Source organism: Thermobia domestica, chromosome 3, assembly GCF_964235325.1.
Source record: "Thermobia domestica chromosome 3, izTheDome1.hap1.1, whole genome shotgun sequence".
NCBI lineage: Eukaryota > Metazoa > Arthropoda > Insecta > Zygentoma > Lepismatidae > Thermobia > Thermobia domestica.
The window spans coordinates 304697789-304721123 of NC_137456.1; the positions used below are offsets into that span (position 1 = coordinate 304697789).

The window sequence follows — 23335 nt, forward strand, 5'->3', positions numbered from 1 at the left end:
TGTATTACGGTCCAGACCCACTTCCATGTATTTAGTTTTCTCTGCATTTACTTCTAAACCCATGTCCCTGCAAGCGTTTAATAAGATCTCTGCATTTCTTTCTATTGTTCTCCTATCATCCCCTATTAAATTTACATCATCAGCATATGCCATAACCTGGTGAATACCGTTCAACTCTAGGCCCTGGTTGCTATCTTTGATTTTCCTTATAGCGTATTCCAGAACAAAGTTAAAAAATAATGGCGACAACGCATCTCCTTGTTTCAGGCCATTTTCGACGTGAAAGCTCGTGGACAAATATTTTCCTACCCGGACTCTACTTTGGGATTCATTTAAACATATCTTAATTAACCTAATTAGCTTTCTCCGTATTCCAAGTTCTGTAAGGACGTTGTATAATGTTTCTCTCCTAACCGAGTCGTACGCCTTTCTAAAATCAATAAATAGTTCATGTAATGGGGTTTGTATTCCCACTTTTTTTGGAGTATTTGGCGAATGGTAAATATCTGGTCGATAGTTGAGCGATTTCGTCTAAATCCGCACTGATAATCTCCAATAATTTCATCTGTGTATGGGGTCAGTCTTGCTAACAAAATATTTGAAAGGATTTTATAGGATGTTGACAGAAGAGAAATGCCTCGATTCAGTTTTGTCGCCTTTCTTGTGAATTGGAACAATGATTGATTCTTTCCACTCTTGTGGCAATTCTTCCTTGTTCCAGATAAGGAGAATGAGTTTGTGTATCTTGTTCCACAATTTTCCGCCTCCAGCTAAAATTAACTCAGCCGGAATTTCATCTACACCCGGAGATTTGTGTTTCTTTAATTTCTTTATAGCGGTTTCTACTTCTATTCGGTTGGGTTCTGAAATATACGGTTCTGCGGTGTGTATCACCTTTTCTCCACGCACACTAGTTTTTGGTTGCGTGTTAAGTAAATCGTCAAAAAAATCTTTCCATCTATTTAAGATGCTATCCGTGTCAGTGAGAACTGCACCGTCAGATTGCTTTAATATAAAAGCACGAGGTTTATAGTCTTTCTTAAATTCATTGATTCCCTTATACATGTCCCGGATGTTTTTATTTTTACTATTATCTTCAAGTTCCTTAATTTTAGCTTTCAGAAAATCGCGTTTCTTTGTTCTAAAAGTTTTGAAAGTTTCCCGCCTGATATCTGCGAAATTTTGTGTAGTTATTTCATTCGGATTTTGTAGCCAGCGTAATTTTGCCTGTTTTCTCTTCTCTGCTAGTTCTATGCATTACTGGTCGAACCATGGTTTGTTCCTACGTATTTCCGCGTGTCCCAATTTTTCTTTGGCTGAAATTTTAATGCTATCTCTAATTTCAATCTAGGTATCTTCAACACTAGTGCATTCCGAATCTTCTAAGGCCGAGAATCTATTCGAAACTTCAACCTGGTATTTCTCTCTTACCTGGTTCTCTTCTAATTTCTTTAAATTGAATCTCTCCGTTTTCGGACAATGAATATTATCTTTATTCAACGATAGCCTCTCTCGTATTATCACTGCTACCACGTAGTGGTCAGTGTCACAATCAGCCCCTCTAATCGACCGGACATCATTGCCTTCTTCTATCTGCTGAAACGTGATCAATTTGATTGTGTGTTTTTCCGTCTGGTGATGTCCAAGTGTATTTATGAACGTCGCGATATGGGAATTTTGTACTCTTCACGATTAGGTTTTTGGATATTGCAAAGTTCACGAGTTTAACACCGTTGTCATTACTTTCCTTATGCAGACTTTCGTTCCCTATAATCGGTTTGAAAATATCCTCTCGTCCTACCTTCGCATTGAAATCCCCTAATAGAATTTTCATATGGTATCGCGGGAGTTGGTCAAATATCCGTTCCACTTCTTCATAAAAACTGTCTTTTATATCGTCATCCTTATCTGTTGGGGCATGTACATTTGAAACAATAATATCACACCACCGTCCCTTAAGAGTAATAAAAGGAAGTCTATCAGTAACAATTTCAACCCGTTTAATTGCTGGTAATATACGTTTATGAACGAAAGACCCTGTTCCTAACTGGTGATTTTTATTTCCTTCCCCGTAAAAGAACGTAAAATTTCCGGAATTCTCAGTCCCATTTCCTTCTCACCTAACTTCCTGAACTCCTACTACGTCCATCCTGTGTTTCTCTAATTCTCTCGTTACGGATTTTAACGCGCCTGCCCTATAAAGACTCTTAATATTCCATGTTCTAAATCTAATGTCCATTTTCTTTTGCTGAGGTCGTGCCAAGTTATCAGTCCTTGTCCGAGGCTTTTGAGAATATTTCTGAACAAGTGCTCTTTTTTACAGGATGAGGTTGTTAGCCCTACCCAAACCCCCAAGCTGGAGGACCACTCCTAGTCGGCTGTCCGCGACTGCTTATTCAGTATATTCGCAGCTAACCTCTATATCTAGAGGCCTTCTCCTCGATCCGCAACCTGAGGACACGCCATGCCGTGGTGACAGGAACCCACGTTAACACATGAATAATAATAATAATAATAATAATGATAATAATGATGATGATAATAATAATAATAGTAAAATGAAAGATTAGACATAAATATTTTACTACAGAAATGTAAGAAGACGAATTCACAAATTTAATGCAATTGTAGTACATTGATAGCATTTATTCGGTCCGGATCTCATTTTTCATAATGAAATTGACGTATGTGACTCATAGATGATCTTAATTCGCCATAATGCAATTTAATTGTTTTAATTGGCGTGATCGGGTAGGAAAGATGGACTATCACATTATCTGTGCTTCACAAGAAACATATGTTGTGTAGTCTACATGTACTGAAACAAACACTGCTTGTAAAAGTTTGTCTTTAATTATATTGTTCAAAACACATGACAAGCATTCAATCAAGATATTTTGTGTGTCACTTAATTCCCAGAATCAGACTTAAATATTAAAATTAAAAATTAAATCAGACTTAAATATTAAATATTAAAAACAGAAACAGACTTAAATATTTTTATACGCCGCTCTTTATTTCAACAACTACAAATATATTTTTTTTCTTTTTGTACCAATGCATGCAGAACACTCTTGCCCTCTGTTCTATTTTCAACACTGGCGTTGGTCTTCGTTCCTTAATAATACATTAATTTTCGAAAGACCACTGACATAGAAGATTCTTTAATAGGAATTATATTACGTATATTCATATCCTCCACTTACTGACATTTTCTCTCATTCACTTTTGCAAATGTAAGAAAACAGTATCACTCACAATATCTCAAAAATACACATTCTTTCGATTGAACTCAACGAGTCTGATATCGTACAGGTTTGCGCCAACGCAACGGAATAAAGGGGTATTAGTTTGCGACAGTAGGCGTCGTGCCTTTAGAATTGCTTGTTCCAGTTTTTGCGTTGCGTTAGAGTCCGCAAAAATAAGCAAAGTTGGAACGGAATGGAGCCCATGTTATCTTGCTCTTTATCTGTTTGATATATCGAATCGAAATCGAAGGTCTCGAGAAAACCTAGTAGGTAGAAACGAAAGTCGATAAGCGCTGAGGCCGGTCTCTTTCGCAGGCTATTACCAACACGTTCTCTCGCGGGATTTTCTGAGTAGCTTGGCGGTAGTTCTACTACCGCCTGAGACACTGCTCGGTGAGGCTCCCAGCAGTGGTGCCAATCACGATTTCTTTATCGAACATTTTTTTTTTCAACTTAGAAAATATCATGCATTCTGTGCAAGAAATATGAAATAATGATAAATTATAATGTCTGAAAGTAAATAGGTAGGCCGGGCCTCTTACCACCCTTCGCCACTGGGTATATACAACATACTACCTGGTTGTGGCAGATCAGTTACACCGTGAACTTGCGTAAAGACAAAGTGAACATAGTACCTCCACTTAGCGTCACAAGGGCTTGGTATGTTGTACCACTTCAAACTGGGGTCCAAAGGCCGCTGCAGCGGAGCGGATGATATGCCATGTCTTTGGTGAGGGTGTCGTGACTATGCGGACAGTGCAGCGGTGGTTTAACAAGTTTAAGGACGGGAAGACGCACCACGTGTCAGAACACCAACACATGTACCAAATGAAGATCTTAAGGCAGTAAATGAGGCGAACAGTGGCCACACATGTGAGGAACTTTGACTACAATTCAGTGTGAGTGGAAACCATTCGGCAATACCTCCTTCAACTTGAGAAGTACTACAAGTTGGGTAGATGGATCCCACATGATTTGACTCCGGGCCAGATGGCAACGCGAGCAGACACCTGTGTTTCTTTGCTCTCTTGTCTGAGGAAGGAGCCATTTGTGAACAAAGTGTTGACATGTGATGAGAAGTGGATCCTGTACGAAGCTCCACGGTGCCGTCATCATTGGTTAGCATCCCATGAACATGTTCCAAAATAGCCAAAACCAGCACTGCACCAGAAGAAGGTCCTCCTATGTGTTTGGTGGACTGCTTGCTGCATCATGCATCGGGAACTGCTAACAACTGGTCAGAGCATCAATGCAACTACGTACAGTCATCAGTTGAGCCGTGTTCAAGAAAAACTCAAAACTCTGGAGCCAGCACTTCTGAATTGCAAAAAGGCCCTCCTGTTACAGGACAATGCAAAACCCCACGTGGCTAAGATGACCCGGATACCGTTCTACGAATTGGATGGGAAACACTTGCATCCGCCATACCCCCCGGACATTGCACAGTCTAATTATCACCTGTTCAATTCCTTGGACAATCACCTTCGAGGATGCCAGTTCAAATTCCTAGTAAAGGTTCAAAATGCACTTGGATTCCTTTTTCGCTTCACGATTCACCAAGTACTACCGCGATGGAATCCATGGCCTTCCAGAACGTTGGCAGAAGATCGTCGATGCTGATGGGGACTATTTTTGATCTTCCAGGTACGTCTTACTGGTAGGTGACATATCGATGTTTGAATGTGCTGGGTGAAAAAGCGACAGAACTTATTTGGTTATTTAGAAACATTTTTCTACAAATACGGACCTTTAACTTGATAACCTGTAGCTTCCTCTTCTTCTGTTGGCTCAGGAAATTCTTCTTCATTGACTTATTTTATGATTCCACCTTTGTGTGTATATTGGTTTTTCAGTTGTATGCTTGGCTTCACTTTATGTGTAGGCCTTCCACCTGTACGTTGATAATTATGTATTTTAATTTTCCTCAAGTGATATTGGCTTTTCTCATGCGATATTGGCGTTTCTCGTGTATATATTGGCTTTTCTCATGTGCATATTAACTTTTCGCGTGTCTATATTGCCTTTTTCTCGCATGCGTATATTGGCTTCACTCTATGTATGGTCCTTCCACCTGTGTGTAGATAATTCTTCTACTAATATGCTTACGTTTAAGGTAGATAGTTACACTTTCACATCCATTTATGTGTAACAAAAATACAGAGAACAATTATTTTTATTTATAGTATCTATTAATAACGGTATTCTATATAATTCCCTTCTCGTTTTTAACATGCGATCTGCTTGAGCAACCTTGTTCTCTGTAACTAATGTTGCCACATCTGAGAGATGTTTTAATGAGGTTTAGTTTGCTGAAACTTCTTTCACAAGTTGGCATACTGCATGAAAGGATAAGAAAATTTCTAAGAGACACTGAGACGTTTGGACAGATACTTTGAACGCCTTTTCGGTAATTATGTCGAGTATGTTCCTTGGGATAGACTTCTTGAGGTCCGGCAAGAATACAGCAGCCTGGTCATCAAGACTCTCAATTTCTTCACATAATTCTACAGCATTCAAATTTTCTTGGTATTTCAAAACGAGATCCGCGCACGATTTTCTTAGGTCCTCCGAAGACATTTTACACAATGAGCCTCCTCTGAGGAAGCTGAAGTTCTTGCGTACTTCTTTGAGCCTGTCCATTCTAGTAAAGAGTTCTTCCCGTAAGAGGTTAACATTTCTGAAGAAAGATTGTTTAAGGCGATCCTCTTCAGTGAAAAGTGTTGCATTATCCTCTCCTGACCTTCTCTTCTTTTTCAAGATACACTTTTCTCTGAACTGATATTCCACATCTATCAAATTAACAGTAACCTCCGCTTAAGACAGATATCTGTCAAATCTTCTGAACCTGGAGATTGTGTTCAAAAGATCAGATAACAAATCAAGAGACCTTTGCAGAGTCAAATCCTTATTCTCAGTGTTTCTTCCAGACATGTTTCTAGGGGAGTACTGCCCTCCGGAGGAGACCAAAATAATACGTCTATAATATAATAATAAATAGAATAGTACCGTGTGAAAATAATATGTGTCCTTCAGAATAATAAGTGTGCCCCGAAGGAACATTTTTTTTCTGAAAGAAACGCTGCTTATTCTGTATTTCTTTGTTAACTCTATTTATTTCATGCAAAACTGAGTCCCAATATACTAAATAATTTACAAATATCAGATCTTTGATTGGTTTCATTAAGTTTTAGACTACTGATTTGACTTCTGAATTAGAGGAAGTGGTTATAATTTCATCAAATGCTGCGAGAACATTTTTCAGCTCAGATTTCCTCCCACTGTCTTCATTCAACCAACCATTTCATCATCGTTCATACGGCCTTCCAAAGTTGCCAGTGTTAATCTTGCCTCGAAATGGCGCCCCCTACATGCTTTCAACCAGCTGCGCCCCGGGGCAAATGCCCCTCCCTTTCCCCCTCGTAGATCCGGGTCTGACACGAGATACGAAACATAATAAATCAGTCCTTAGCTCGGTCTCGTCTCATGTCCAAATTTATGGAATCGATCTTATTTTCGATTAGAACATACTTGTCTCGATCTCGGTCACAAGACAAAATCTCGATCTCTTCTTGGTTACGTCTCGGTAATCTCAAAATAAATTGTGTGTAATTAAAAATGAATGAGTAGTATCATATTACAACATAACATTTCGTCTTTATATTTTATTTTAAACCATTATTGACCGCAGAACTAATAGTTCTTCATAGCTAAGTCATGTCCTCTGTGCATATGTTCTAGTGTCCAATCCCTATTGGGGATATCAAGCTTTAAATGGACCCTAATAATTGTGCATATCTCACTTTATATTTTGAGTAATTTTTTCTCAGTATCGAAGAAAGGGTATTACCCTCCGATCGATCAGCTGTGATTGTTTACAGTCACTCACATAAGTACCTGGACCCCTGACTGTTATAATTCCATTACTTGGGGTCCAGGTCATGCAGTTGTGAGAACACCTAAACAGATGCAACCCAACTTACACGTAACTTTACTCGTCACAGACAGCTGTTTGTAGCATTAAGTCAAGTCTTTATGCAAGTAAAATTGTGAGTAGATGACGCACAAAACATTTCTCCATTCTGAGATGAATCGCTCTGGTTCAGAGCGTGTTGTCCAATGAAAATCATATGTTAATCTCAATATTGCTGTGTATGTAATGTATTATTTCTTTAAATACTGTATGTTTAGAGAAATAAAAATACTACCCACGCATGGATCAGTAAATGCTTGAAAGTAGCTGAAAATATAAAATCTAGAACAACTGCAGGGAATAAGTTTGTAAATTGTTGCCTGCGTTGAGTAAATTGTTCTCCAATTCTCATTATTTCAACATCTTTTTCTTTCTGGAGGAGAGAAGATATTGCTTGTCACACTGAGTATGTATTGAAATTGAAACATTTGAAAAAGTTTCAACCTGTCCGAGATTCGAACCCGGCTCCGCCGAATAGAAGTTCAATACGCTAACCACTTACCTACCGCGTCACTTCATCTTTCATCTAAAATATTTGCTAGTTAAAATCGTTGTATGTAAGACTATACAAAATACTAATGCTCGTATAATGAGATGTTCCTTATGAGTGTCGCAATGACTTACTCAAGATTTCCTTCTTTAACCCAAAAACAAGTTATATAGACCTTCGTCAATCAGGAACATATCACGAAACGTTCTTCAAGTTAAGGCTACGTTATCGTTTTCAAAGAAGAAAAGAGGATAGAAATTAATTTCACATTCTTTAAACTATATCAACACGTGTACAAATAGTGCGTACTGTGTTTACCTAACATAACTACTAGTTTATTTTCTTATCTTTGTATGAGCAATCGATGGCAAAGTGTGAAAGTAGAGAACTGCCATTATAGTGACATGGGTTCGAATTCCGCTGTGGCATTTATTATTTTCTTTATTGAAAGCTAGTGTTTATGTAATTGTAATTGTAATTCTGTTATTCCTTTATTATTATTATTATTATTATTATTATTATTATTATTATTATTATTATTATTATTATTAATAATAATAATAATAATAATAATAATAATAATAATAATAATAATAAAAATAATAATAATAATGAAAATTCGGCTACATATTTTATATTTTATGAATTTTCAGATTGGATTTCAAGTCTTTTTATTGAATAATCAACACACTCTTTTGTTGGTGGTTTGCAAATATCATCCTACTGCTTTTTACTTGTTAACATGCACGCTACACCAAGCTTGGATACTATATTTCACCCTTCTATATCTACGGGAAGTGCCCTAAAGGTTTTGATGATCATAAGAGAGTAAGTGAATAATGATGAGATCAATGAACTTTGCGTATTAATAACATTTAAAGTATCAGGTTGTCGGAAAAGGCATGTAGTATTTCGGTAAAATATGACAAATAATTATTTGTGGATATACTAAAGTAACTCGGATCATGCAATAGTTATTTCATGAATAGCTAAGATGTTGAGCATTTTCTGTATTAATATTGCTCTTTGTTCGGTTTGGTTTTACAGATTTGACCAGAGATGGCGTGGGTCAATGAAAACTTGACCCACGACCCACTGACCCACCACCCACCATGACCCATCACCCACCGTGACCCACTCTGGCCCACGAAATCACATCGTCATCAACTCTGACACATGATCCACGGCCTCTTCTCTAGCGACTAAAGAGTAATAAAACCAGTTGGGAAATTCTACTTAATCGGAGTTTGAATTTCTACGGTCAATCGCTCAAGCACCGCTCTTTTACAATAACGGTGGATCTGATCTTTACGATATAAAATGGTTAAGTGTTCGTCATGGGAAAAATTACAATGAATTTCAATTAAATTGTCATGGTCTAATTATTTCCTTGTTGCATTATAAATACTTTTTAGTGGAAAAACGGATGAAATTTGAAACTCCCAAATCAAGAAAAGTAGACCAACGAACAGAAGCTAACATTACAAATTTTATGTCTATTTTTCTCACAACTTTATGGATTGATTGACCTCTGCTCTAAGCTCTCCATATAATAAACAAGCTTCAGCAATTATTATAGTAGAAAGCGCATGGTAAGCATATACGGATATGTGGTGCGAAGCACTGTATTTTTTTCTCAACTAATATCAATCGTTTTTGATTATTTTTACAAACTAACCAACTATCAATTTACCATATATAGAAAGTGCCGCCATTCCCCATAAAGGTGAATTCTAAAAAAAATTGAGGAACGTTCTGTTCATTTTCAATAGAGTTAATATACTGAATTTTAGCTCTGTAAATTTAACGGCTTGTGAGATATTCATTTTTTTCGCAAAAATTCGGATCTCCTTATCCCTTAGGATATTATTATAATGAAAGCAATATGTTAACATCCCAGTTTGGATTAAGGTCTAACTATATACGAAAAGTAATTTCATTTGACTGCAATTTGGCTGTGATGATTAGGCACACATAGTTACATTCAATTTTTTCATATAATAATTTATATATTACAGTGGTTCAAAACTGTACTTTTTCCAGTAGCTAGCTCCACTAGAACTCACAGACTGCGTATCCCGAAACCCAAGTAGTAGTATACGTCCCATTTCTATTATTACAATTTCAAATATCAATATCCAAATATGACTCAAGTTCTTTTTTTACTTAGTGATACTCATCACAGGTAAGTAAACAGAAACAAAGGAAAAATGAAAATGGAGACCTTGAAAATAAAACGTAGACAAATTGACCATTGTTCAGTAGCATATTTTTAATTTACGCTCGACCCTACTTACAGGAGCTAAATACGCGGTTCTGATAAGTGGGAGTTATCCGTTTCTCGCCACGTACCGTAAATATAGCATAAATCAAGTGCCTGTTATTGGTGGTCTTCGTGGCCGAGCGTACCAGCGTAATGGGCTAGTAATTGGAATTGCTTTTGGTGTGGGTTCAAACCCGAGCTAAGGAAAGTATTTTTACTTTTATATTTTATTTTTTAAATTATCAAAACACATTTTTTTCATTAAAGATGAAAATAATACTCAAAAAAGTGATGACGTTACGTGTGCAGTTTTGCTATAAGAATCCACAGTATAAGTGGTAGTAGTAGTAATTGTAGTAGTAATAGTAGTAGTAGTAGTAGGAGGAGGAGGAAGAGCGGGGTAGAAGCCCCGCAGAGCTCGTTTTGTTCCACCTTGACTGCCATGATATAAATTTAACCTCAACTGCTTCTTCAATTTTCTTCTTCAATTCCAACAACTTGACAATTTTCCTCTATTACTACTATAATACACAAACATACCCCATAAGGTTTCGACAATCGTTAGTTACAACCAATCAGAAACGTGTTTTTAGTTTCTATGGCTAGAGTCGAGAGTGAAAATAATAGGCTGTTGAGATGCTGTCTACAATGCAGTGAGCAGAGTAAATCAGCCTGTCAGAGTGGGTGGTGGGTCATGGTGTGTGGTGGGGCGTAATGGGTCACGGTAGGTGACGGGTCGCAGTGGGTCACATGCTGTTGACCCATGACCCACTAACCCACTCAGAAAACTCGATCAACTTGATCCAATGACCCACTCCAACTCTGGATTTGACAACACATAGAAGATGTAAGACCAAAAATTGCATGTTCACCACATTTTATTGTTTTACTTCAGGCAAGGGAAAAATGCGCGAATATTGTTTGTGACTCTTATTGTCCTCAACGTTTCTGTGTTTTTGTCCCTATTCGTAAAGAGTTACTGGAAAACACTGTAAAAGTGAGTAAAACGCGTAAAAAAGGAAACAAGATACTGAGGAAGGTTTTTTTTAAAATTAGTTAACTTTTAAAAAATAATACAGTGCCCTGAAACACCAGATTCCAATCAATATGAGTATCTGTCCAATGCCGTGCAGTGAAAATCATAGCCCGAGGCGAGAGCATACGGCAAGGCCTCCGTACATAAGAGTTGTCAATTTAAAGTTGAATTCTCTGGACTATTCTTTCTGCATAATACTTTACTATTTTATCATGACTGAAACCAAAAAGTTTCAGCATTATTACACTGGAATCGTAGAAGTATGTAATTATTGAATTCACTGTACAAACAGTTTTTTTTCCTTCTCCCAGAACGGCGATGACTTAGATTAGTGGGTTAAGCGTTAGTTTCATTGTGCTGGGGCTACGGGTTCGATTCCGGCTGAGGCAATTAAGGATTTTTTTTATAATTTGCAATTTTGATACTTCTGATGTATACTAACATGAAAAATGTTCAATTTCTCTGGGTCTAAGAGTTGAGACGACTTCCTTCACAGGTGAACTGCCAACAACACAAAATTAAGTCATACGTATCAACCTTAATTTCGTAACAATCTGGCAACGTAACGTGTTGGGACAAAAATTGATGAATACATAAGGGTTAAACAAATCCTTACTGCTGTAGTATGGGCCAAAAACGAGTTCCATGAAATTGTTCCTAGATGTGCACAAATTACAAATAGTGATCGAACTTACAGCTCTAGTCACGAGAATGATCCTTTTTAAGATGTCACCTCACCTTTCTACCTAGAAAAAGGGCGAAACAAAATGCATTACTCTTATCATCATCATCATCATCATCATAGGTATTCTGCCTTTATTGGCAGGTCACTTGCCGCAGCTGAGAAGCTTCCATGCTCCACGGTCCTCCGCTAACCTTTTCGTCTTCGCGCATGAACTTTCTGTTTTAATATCATCCATTAATTGTAGTCTCCTTCGCCCCCTCCCTCTCTTTCCCACCACCATACCCTCTAGGACGTCCCTCATGATACAATCTCTTCTTAGGCAACGTCCCAACCAGTTTCTCTTCTTCTTCCTAATAATGTCTAAAACTGTTTTTTTCTCACCCACCATTTCTAACACTCTCTCATTCGTTTTCCGCTTGACCCAACTAATTCCTTCCATTCTTCTCCACACCCACATTTCGAAGGCTTCCAGTCGATTTTCGTCACCTTTGCGTAATGTCCACGTTTCCGCCCCATACAGTACAACACTCCACACGAAGCATTTTACGAGTCTTTTTCTCAACTCTTTGCTCAAGGTCCCACAAAACAGAATTTTCTTTCTTTTAAAGGCTTCTTTCGCCATTCCTATCCTTGCTTTTATTTCACGTTCGCATTTCATGTCATTACTAAGAACACTACCCAGGTATCGAAAACTATTCAATAGTTCTATTTTCTCCCCTCCTACTTTTATATTTGACACAGACCCCTTCGTTTAAATCCCCATGGCTTTTGTCTTTCTAACATTTATTTTCATCCCATATTCTTTAAAGCCCTTTCTCATTTTTTCTAACATTTTATTGATTTTCTTTTCAGATTCTGCAACAAGCACCATATCGTCTGCAATTCTAGATAGACATTAAATAGTGTTGGCGAGAGGCAGCATCCTTGTCGAACTCCCCTTCCAATTGCACTCTCTTCCGTCAGTTCTTCCCCTATCCTAACACTTACTTGTTGGTTCATGTATAAGTTTCTTATGAGTCTTCTATCTTTCCATTCCAACCCTGTCTTTGTTAGAACTCCCAACAACAATTCCCAATTCACGCGGTCAAAAGCCTTTTCTAGATCGATAAATACAACATACACCTCTTTCCGTTTTTCTATAAATCTTTCACCGATCACCCTTAATAATCCAATAGCATCTTTTGTGCCCTTGGCTCTTCTGAACCCGAACTGCCCTTCCTCAACATCTTTATTTGTTCTTCCGTATAACCTTCTCTTCAGTATTCGGAGCAGAATTTTAGCTGCATGAGATATGAGACTAATAGTTCTATAATCCTCACATCTCTTTGGGTTCGATTTCTTAGCCATCGGTATCATGATCGTTTCCAGAAAGTCTCTTGGCCATTCTCCTGTTTCCTATATTTCATTGCATAGTCGCCACAATTCTTTCTTTCCTTTGTCTTCTATATTTTTAATGAATTCGATTGGTATGTTATCTATTCCTGTTGCCTTTCCATTTCTAATCTCGGATATAGCCTTTTCAAACTCATCCTGAAGAATACTAAATCCTTTATCATCCTCGCCTACTTCATTTTCTACTTCAACATTTAGGCTACACGGTCTATCCCTACTCTCATATAAGTCTTCAACGTATTCTTTCCACCTTCCTATGACCTCATTTCTCTCGCTGACTACCTTCCCATTCTTATTTTCTACTGCCATCATAATACTCCCTTGTTTTTTTCCGAAATTCCATAGATTTCACTTCCTTGTACATTTCCTCATATTTCCCAACTCATTCTAATTCTTCTATGTTCTCGCATTTTCTTTTGTAAAACTCTTCCCTCGCTCTGTCTGTTTTTCTTCGTAATTCATTATTTAACTTTCTATACATCTTTCTGCCCTCTTCTGTATCAACCTGTTTCCACATCTTCCTCTCCCTCATTTTCTGCAACATCTGCTCTGTAACGCATGGTTTCTTAGCAGTTTTGTGTTCGCGGTAACCTACTTCTTCTTTTGCAGCCTGCTGTAAGCAACTTTTAATATGTTCCCACCGTGCATACTACCTGCGCCTATCCTTTCCTCGTTTGAACATTTTTCTTCGAATTTTTCAGCGAAAAGATTTCTTATTTCCTCGTTTTTCAACTTTTCAGTATTCAACACTTTGTTACCTACTTTTCTTCTGCCTACATTTTTCAGTTGAATATCTACTTCGGCCAGCACAAGATTATGATTACTGTTATCAGCTAACAAATATTTATATTCCATTTCTTGTTGTCATAAAATGATAATTCTATTTGTAAATCCATAAACGTAATAATATTGTTGCGTTCATGTGTAAACCTAAGAAACATCTGACATACTGTATATTTTTCTGTTCCTATGAATACCTTCGACTATGTTACTTTTCTTCCCTTCTGTGGTAATAATAATAATAATAATAATAATAATAATAATAATAATAATAATAATAATAATAATAATAATAATAATATGAATAACATGATTACAATACCGATTACATAAACATTAGCTTCCCATACAGAAAAATTAATAATTGCCACGACGGGATTTGAACCCAGGTAGCTGCAATAGATGCTTCCTGCTTTCACATTTTTTAAACAAGTCGCCCCAACCGGAGTATTGTTCACAACTGGCACCTCATGTCCTTTCGAGGTATTCCAAACACTACAGGAACACGAACACAGAAATACTGAGGACATTTAAAATTCCCACCTCTTTGCTCTTCAGAGGAATTCGAACCCCTAGTGGATTGCGCTCCATGATCAGAAGCCGAACGCCCGAGGTCACTCGGCTAGTGCCGCCTGCTCAATTAACCACAAATTTTTCATATGAATATAAGAAAATAAACTAGTAGTTATGGAACATAAACATAGAACTGTCTAATTCTACATGTGTTGATAAAATTCAAAGAATGTGAAAATAATCTCTGTCATCTTTACTTCTTTGGAAATTAGAAGTTATGGTAAAGAAGAAATGTAATGTAAATCGGGACCATTCATCAAACCGATGACGTAGCCTCAACTTGAAGAACGTTTCGTGATATTTTCCTCATTGAGGAACGTTTATAAAGCTTGTTTTTGAGTTAAACAAGGTAATCTATTTTGTGGACGCTTAATTGATTACCAAAAAAAACCTTCTTGCTTTATATTAAGGTCCTTGTAGACGGGGAAAGTAGAAGACCAGAACTAGCGGCAAGCTACTATAGCCGGCAACAAATGACCACCTACTTTCCTCGTCTATAGAGGTACTGTCTACTGGACCGGCAAGTAGGTACTGGTGGGCAGAACATGTTTGATTTTACTGGCGCGCGATCGGCAAGTAGCGCGTCATGTGGTCGGTCACGCGACTACTGGCGCCCAAAACTCTTTTGTCAAAACGTTGTACTTACGGCCAGTAGGCACTTGTCGCAAGTAAAAATTGATTTCCTTGTCGTGAAACATTCTAATTAAATATGTCTGTGGTTATTCCTGAGAAGAAGAAACTTATCAAGTGGGGGAGTGATGACATTATAACGTTTTTTTGGATATATTTCAAAACTACGAACTGTTATGGAACGTGCGACATGAGGAATACACTGACAAGTTTAAAAATGAAAGTGCTTTACGAGAAGTTCTTTTAAAGCGCAATGTTGTGGTAACTGATATATTAATTTCTTGCGATCAAAAATTAAATCCATAAGAACCCAAAAATTAAATCCAGAAGATACAGTAACTGGCCGCCAGTAAAACTCCTTTACTTGAGTCAAGAATACTTACGCAAGGTACATGCATGCGGGAATGTGAGGGAGTGGCCAGTACTTGCAGCCAGTTCTTAACACACTTTAACAGTTTGTAACTTGTGATCAATTTGAAACAGGAAGTCGTTGATTCAATTCCTGGTTTGAATAGAGTATTTAGAGAGATGGTGGTGGCAATTCTTACAATGCTAAACGGTTTCATTTTTTTAAGTTCTTTTGTGTATATGTGTGTGTGTGTGTGTGTGTGTGTCGAAGTACGTGAATGTTGTAACCGGGAGATACAGTGGGTTTTTACCACTTTTAATTTTAGTAGATAATTATTAATGGAGAAGGAGTGTGTTCTAGGGAGGATTAATCAATATTGTAGAGAATTGATTCTTTATCTATTTTCGTTTCTGCTTTATAGCGACCAAGGGGGGCGCGGTGGCTCAGTGGTAGACTGTTCGCCTCCGGTGCTTGGGGTCCCTGGTTCGATCCATCTCGCGCCGTATGGACTTTATGGTGGACAAACACCGTGCTCGTGGGTTTTCTCGGAGTTCTCCTGTTTCCTCCCACTTTCTTCATTTCACTCATTTCTCATTCCATTACTTCACTTCACATCATCGTCTCCTTTAGGCTAACCGGCATAACCGTGGGACGTTAAACTTAAAGATTTCATTTCATTTTATAGCGACCAACGATGAAACATGTAAATTGTCATTTTGACCACCACAAGTTTGAGTATCAGCTCCAGAAGCGAACTAGATTCCCAACTTTTAATCCCCTACATTCTGACCAAATTCAAGACGATTGCTCGAGTATTTTTTTAAAAAAAAAAAAAAGATTTTCGTTTCCCGGACGCATGGACGGACATGGAAAGATATAAAGTAGTTTTGGTAAAGCAAAGTTGTTTACAATTATCTTTATGTAACACAATTATGTTACTTCTTGTAATCAAGATTGTCCTAAACCATATTAGTTATGTTAATACGCAGTGGCGTAGGGAAGCGGGGGCCCAGAGGGGCCGCCCCCCCCCCCCAAATAGGTCCGGCAATGTACTTTGGTACTTCGATGTTTGTAATTTTTTATATATTTTTATGTTTATATATTTTTTTGTTTGTAATTTTTCTACATATACCTATAACAGCACTTGGGCCCCCCCAAACACACATCCTGGCTACGCTACTGTTAATACGTATTTAAAAAATAACCTGCGTAATAGTACACATGTTTAGGTTAGCCATATGAAGTCAGAAAGAACTCAAACAGCAATTTCTTAATAACGATTTTTTTTTTAATAAGAAGCATTTTAGTAACTTCGGAACTTCCTTTTATAATTTTATACGTTCACTATACATCTGAATGTTGATATTAAAATAATAAGAAAAACTTCATGCCTTAATCACACGAAGTAATGCTAAATGAAATATGTAAGCATAGTAAGATATAACGTTAAAAGTTCCACATCTCAATTGCAATGATACGCAATACTTTTGAAAACAGTGAATATCATGAGTAATATATAAAGTTATCAAACAAGTTAGTATCAAAGAATCATTGCAATACTATTTCTCAGCAGTTCATGTTACCAAAAGTGCCAATAAGTGTCAACACAATGCACGTAATATTGATTGTAGATGTTACACTAACTTCACGTCAATTAACGTTTCTGTATTATGTTTTAATTTTAAAACTATAAAATAATATATTCACTACGTATTATTGAATGCAGATAAAGCTACTTACTTTTCTCCAGTAGATCTCCCTGGTCTAGCAATTTCAGCGAAGCCATGAAATCCAGTGGACAGAAATATACGTTCCACGAAATTCGACATTATTCATATAACCAATAGTTGTAATATTACGATGAGTGTGTAACCTAGAAACAAAACAAGGTTCAACAATTTGAATGAAACAGAGGAAGCATAATTCACACACCTACTCACAATTCTGCGGTTCGGAGGAGAACAATAATAAGCGCCACTAGCTGAAATAGGTGGAGATTTCACAACAGAAGAATAATTATTTAGTTTAATTTAGGAAATGTACCTCTTGGTATCACGGAAAGTTTCTTATATATGTGAATTGCATTGCATTTCATGGGAATGTTAAACTCCATTTTCCAGTTTACTCGAAAGTTAGAACGTGTGGCTTGTCTTTCTTCGAACCTATACACATATAAGAAAAATTTAAACCTCAAACTAAATTTATGGAAATTTGAAATTACGTGCGTCAGTCAGAAAGTTAGCTGCCACTTCTTTCTAAATATTTTCGGTAAAAAAGGCGATTGCAGACATGTACACTCATATCCAAAATTATTGTCGCATGTCTATAAATTATGTTGTTGTAAGAATATAATTTGATAACGAATTCGTCCGTTATTTCTTATAATGTTAGTATGTGTATAATCGGCAAAGAAATGTATTTGGAAAATTTCATGTCAAAAGAGAAGTAAATAAGAACAATAAAACGAAAATAAAACTTTCTTGCCCATTTAGCAACATTTTGTTTTACTCATTCTAATTTTCGGATTTATAATTCTTTTCCTATGAAATTTACCACAAATATACATTTCCCGATTATACACATAGCATCAATATTAAAAAAGTACCCTGCAAAATCATTATCGAATTATATTCTTATAAGCAGACAGTTATAGATATGCGACAATCATTTTGGACATGAGTGTACCTGTATCGTGTAATGTAATGTAGCGGCTTTTACGAGGCAAGTGCAGGTTTTCTGACAATCAGATACAACATGTCTCAACAGTTGCAAGTGGACTCCAAATTGGAAATGCATGCAGTGATTCGATATTTAGGGGAAGGGCGTGTAACTGCACTGAGATTTATAGGCAGTTGCATGAAGTGTATGGTGAAAATACAATGTCACGTCAAGCTATACCGAAGTGATGCAACATGTTTGAGAAAGGACGTTGACAACCTAGCCACTCAGTACCTAATTGGGGATGCAAAGTTGAGTGCAACTAGGCGCCTTCCACTCACCATCTAGAATGAGTGGGATAAACACTGATATTAACTTGCGAAAGGTTTCTCATTTGGGGATAAATTAAATAAAAATACGTCCACTTCATTAAAATAAAAACACTGTATTTCGTTATGCTTGAGAGTGTACTGTAAGATTTCAGAACGTTAGTAATGACGGATATTAAGATTCATTTTGCCAGACGAGTACAGAAACGGTCAAGTATTGAGCTTTTGAATACTGAATCGGTGCTACACATACCTGGATGAACTGGTGTATTTCCCTCGTTGTTCCGGTGTTGAACTCGGCTCCTTTAAGCTGAATCTCCTAGCTGATGAAAGACGAAATGAGCATTGAAGTATGACTCCGTTCCAATGCTACTCTCTGCGTGACGTTCTACGTTGTTAGGATGATTTGGAATATGAAGTATTTTCTCCTCCTGTCATCTGGCTGATTCTCGAATAGAACTTGGTTCTCCAAACTCGAACCATAGAATGATCACTGTAACTTGATCATAGACTCTACTATAGACTTCCTATCGAATCTCGAAGTACTGTCCTTTGTCGAATCTCTGAGAACTCTCCAAGGACTGTCCCAGAACCGTCCCAAAACCTTCTCGTCCTCCAGTTTTGTTTCGCCTTGTCCAACCTCCGTCGTCTGCTTGTCGTCTGCTGCAGCACGTGCAACACCGTTTTCACATGGAGAGACAAATTCCTTCCATGTGTCAAAACTCAAAATTGCAATCCTCGACACGTTCTGATTTCCCGATTCTAAGCAATTCTACGTACATCCGTAATCTCATGAAATTCGTGAAATCTTACAGATTCACTTTATACAATTTCTAGAATCTGGCTAATGTGAGGATAGACACATTGTCAACATTTCCTTCCTACATTGCCAGACTCTCAACGATGACATTCTTGTACACATGTGTTTACAATAAACTGCTGACACAAACATTAGCAACTTTGTGCAGCTTGCATTTACTCGCATATACAACATTTAATTCCCATAACCTTAATAAATGATTTTGTGACATAAACATAAAATAAAATCAAAATATACAAATTACTTTCCTCGAAAATCGAGTCCTGCTACATGGCCCCCCTTAAAAACTTGGTTGCTCCGCAAACCAAATTAGACCTCGTAAGAGGGCGATTTTCCATAAACACCCTGTACATCATATAAACTGAATCAATATTGAAAGATAAATATAAACTTGAAATAAAATAAAATAAAACATGTATTATTATGCAGAATAATTATATAAATAGTAATCAATATTCCTTCACCTAAAATTATTCAAAAATATATATATATTTGAATTTTTAATCTTTTTCTTAATTCCTATAATTATAAAATACAAAAACTTCAAATGTAATGTAGCAAAGTATATCCTCACGACATCTAGTGAGTTTTCGCTGAAATACTTGCTCATCACATTTGGTCAAGAATGATTGTGCATAATTACATATATGTTAGTTTGCAAGTACTCTTGAATTATCTTCTCTTAGCGACAACGCTTTTAGAGTGTCAAGTTACCAAAAACTTCCACTACTCTGTCTGTCCATACGTGCCAACCAATGAATTTATTGGCCGTATCAGTACTGGATCAACTTCATTTATTTCCACCGCTATGTCAATGGAAATCTAAAACAAAGAACTTGTAACATAGTTTTCAGAACATAGTTAGTTAATATATTCACATTTGCACTGTAAAACTTGAAAATATAATTGTTTTATTTTCATCAAAATTTTATTCACTGACATTTTAGCATGAACGGAAATATAATCTAGCCGCAGGGCGTTGGATATCCTGTAGATCCTTCCAGCATAGTAACTGCAAGATGAACAGTTTTCAATCAAGTGCGTCAAGGTTAACCTAACTTCTATTTCCTGCCTTTCTGTTCGCGCGTCACTGTTGACTGGATAACATCGAGTGTTAATATTCCGTAGCAATTATTACGTTATTAGTTTTAAAACACTATAATTTATAATACAACGATGTCACACGGATAAAAATATTCACTTTTCATGTTTTTCGGGCACTCAGTTTTTCCGTGTTTGTCGGAATTTTCGTTGAAAACGTCGGTTTTCGTGAATTTATAGTGTCCCATTGATGTATTAGTGTATTTCTCATCTTCTGTAGTGATGTGGTGCAAGTGTGTGTTTTCCCGTTCAGTTTCAGTGCTCTTACTACAATCCGCTATACTACCATCTGGCAAATTCTTAAAAATAGTGATATCAGTGCTTTGTGGGACAGTTTTTAGTGTAGATTTGCTCTTATTAAAAATAGTGGCATAAATTGGTGATATTTGGGAAACTGCGTAAGTCTCAGACTCATCTCTACCATTTGCTTCTACATCTATGTTTGATCTTACATTATTTTTACCATTTCTTACACTATTTTCGTATTTTCTCTCTATCCTATTTAATCTTAACAAAATATAACATGTGATAATTACTATTACAACTAATACACTTCCTAAAACTAACGCTGATATTAATAATAATATTGTATTGATGTCCATTTCCTTCGCTTTTGGATATTATCTGAAATAGACGAGAAATAGATAAAGTCGGGATAGGCCTACTTAAAATTCGTAGAAAATTACATTTATTACAGTTAATTAAATAATTAAAACACCTAACTTGTGTCTGCCTACACTCTTTTGCGTTCTAAAAGTCGCATATTTTGAAGCAGTCTTATTTTGTTCTTTCTGTGTCGAGCACCCTTGTTACTTTCCTAGTAATCTTTGTGCATGACCGTTAAAACTTTAGCTATGTGTGAAGTCCGTCTAACCATAACTTGAAGACTATGTTTCACACTTAAAAACTCGTGTTTTCACTCTTTTTCTATCATAAATATAGCATTAAATTATACTCGCTATATCTCTCTATATTTAAGCTTTTATTACTTATTTCATACGTATTTATGTAGTTTAAACTTTATTTTAATCATTTACGTGGTTAAATATTATAAATTTTATTAAATACTAATTTTTCTTGAATTTCTAAAAACATATTATATGAATTTACGCTCGGACTAGGATAAATCTTCACGCTTTACGGAACTTCAGCGGGGCTAGATAGAGCGACTCCTGTTCGTGTTCGCTTCGGGTTCACTCGGAATCTTTCGTATTTACCATGTGCTCGAGACCTGGAGTGGAGACTAGCGTAGCCTCTCGCGGAGCTACTCTCTCGCACGGGTCTCAGTTCTCATTCTTATCTCTTGCTGCTCAGAGTTTCAAAGCTGTTTAACGCAAATCCATACAGAATAATATGTGAGCCTTTGCTCATATCGTTTACAAATTACGTTCTACAATAAAATTAATAATTCTAATGATTCTTTTCAATCAATATTGATTGATTATTACTAATTATAATAAAATACATTAATTTCTTTTCTTTTCTTTTCTAAAACTTACAAAAATTTTCGGAGTTTAAAAATAATGAATAAATACGTTATTACTACATACACTAAACATTCTTTAACACTATTTGTGAATTATTTCTAGCTTTATCTATGCTTATTTGCATCTTTTAACCTTTTAATTCACCATTTACATACACTATAAAATTCATTATTCGCTATTTTATAAAAACACTTGTAGTAATTATACATATATACTATCTACTATTACTATAATAGTAACCTATTACTAATTCGTCTATTTTTATCTATTATTAACTATTTTCTAGTGTTGTTATTACTAATATTATTACTTTCTACATTTATTTTCCTTATCCCTTCTTGAATGTTTGAATGTTTTTAGACTTTATCTATCCTTGATTGATGTCACTATCCTAGATTTATCTAGGTTATCTATTCTCATCTATTTCTATCCTTATTTCACAATTTTTTCTCATTTCGTTCACACTTTATACGGAAATGGGACATCGTTTGGTACACCGTATTACAATACAACCTATCCGGTTTGGGTAGTATGACTATTATGAACTATCATAGACTATAGACTTTGTTTACTTAACCTTATACCTTCATATGGTGATGGTGTTTACTATTGGTGATGGCTGCTTGGTGAGTATGGAATGCATGATTTGAATACACTTTGACACATTTACATGTTTGTTTACATTCGATTTTTTTTTTCAAAATTACCAATACTTAATTTCAATGTTTACGAACTGGTTTACAACCTTTTCTAGACTTTTCTCGCTCTAGTTCACAGAATACAAACAATTTTTATACAATATGATCCTAAATAATGTTATTATTATTATTGTTCTTATTATTATTATTATTATTATGATTATTATGGTTCACTATTTTCTACTTTATATTTTCTTATCGATCTATACAGTCTGCAGTACAACGTTATTAATGCAATGACTGAAATAATTAATACAAATATGATTGCTGCTATTACATACATTATGTAATTCGTTCTAATTATTAGTAGTGGTACAGTGGTATCCACTTTCAGTTTTAATAAATTTTCAGCTAGATTGTTGAGTTCCTCATGGTGTATACTAAAATTTAATTGCTTTAGCGTCCAATTCCCTATCAAACTTAGATGCTTATTATTTACACTTATTACTTTTCTTGTTGGAATCGCCAATTCTCCAAAAATTAGGTTATCGAATGAATCGTATTCAATGAAATACGAGCAATTGTTCCCAAAATTTACCTTCGTCGATGTAACTTCGTGATGTTTACCTAACTTAGTCACATATCCTTCTACCAATGATGAGTATAATACTCCAGCATGAGTATATTTGTACACTACCTTGCCTAGGTATTTCTCTGTTTGTTGTTCGCAACCACTTAACGATCCATTGAACACAATGTTGTTCAAGCATTTAGCTGCATCATCTAGTGATATCTGCTCGCAAAAATACAAGAAACTCTTGAATTCACATTTCGATCGATCTAGTGTGTGATATATTCCATTAGCTAAGTATACCACTTCCGGTAA

The 23335-nt window shown here is 36.2% G+C and overlaps 2 protein-coding genes across 2 annotated transcripts in view; one reads left to right on the forward strand and one right to left on the reverse strand.

Annotated features, from left to right (window-relative positions):
• The window catches only part of LOC145682274 (uncharacterized), a 47682-nt gene extending 30418 nt beyond the window's left edge, over positions 1–17264 (reverse strand). The window contains exon 1 of the mRNA XM_081753853.1: positions 17157–17264. Coding sequence (XP_081609979.1) covers positions 17157–17245 — 89 coding nt within the window. The 5' untranslated portion in view covers positions 17246–17264. The remainder of the gene's footprint in view (positions 1–17156) is intronic.
• A 4885-nt stretch (positions 17265–22149) lies between these two features.
• Positions 22150–23335, forward strand: part of LOC145681755 (uncharacterized) — a 132119-nt gene continuing 130933 nt past the window's right edge. Inside the window, exon 1 of the mRNA XM_081753367.1 lies at positions 22150–22437. The gene's annotated coding sequence lies outside the window, so the exon portion shown is untranslated. The remainder of the gene's footprint in view (positions 22438–23335) is intronic.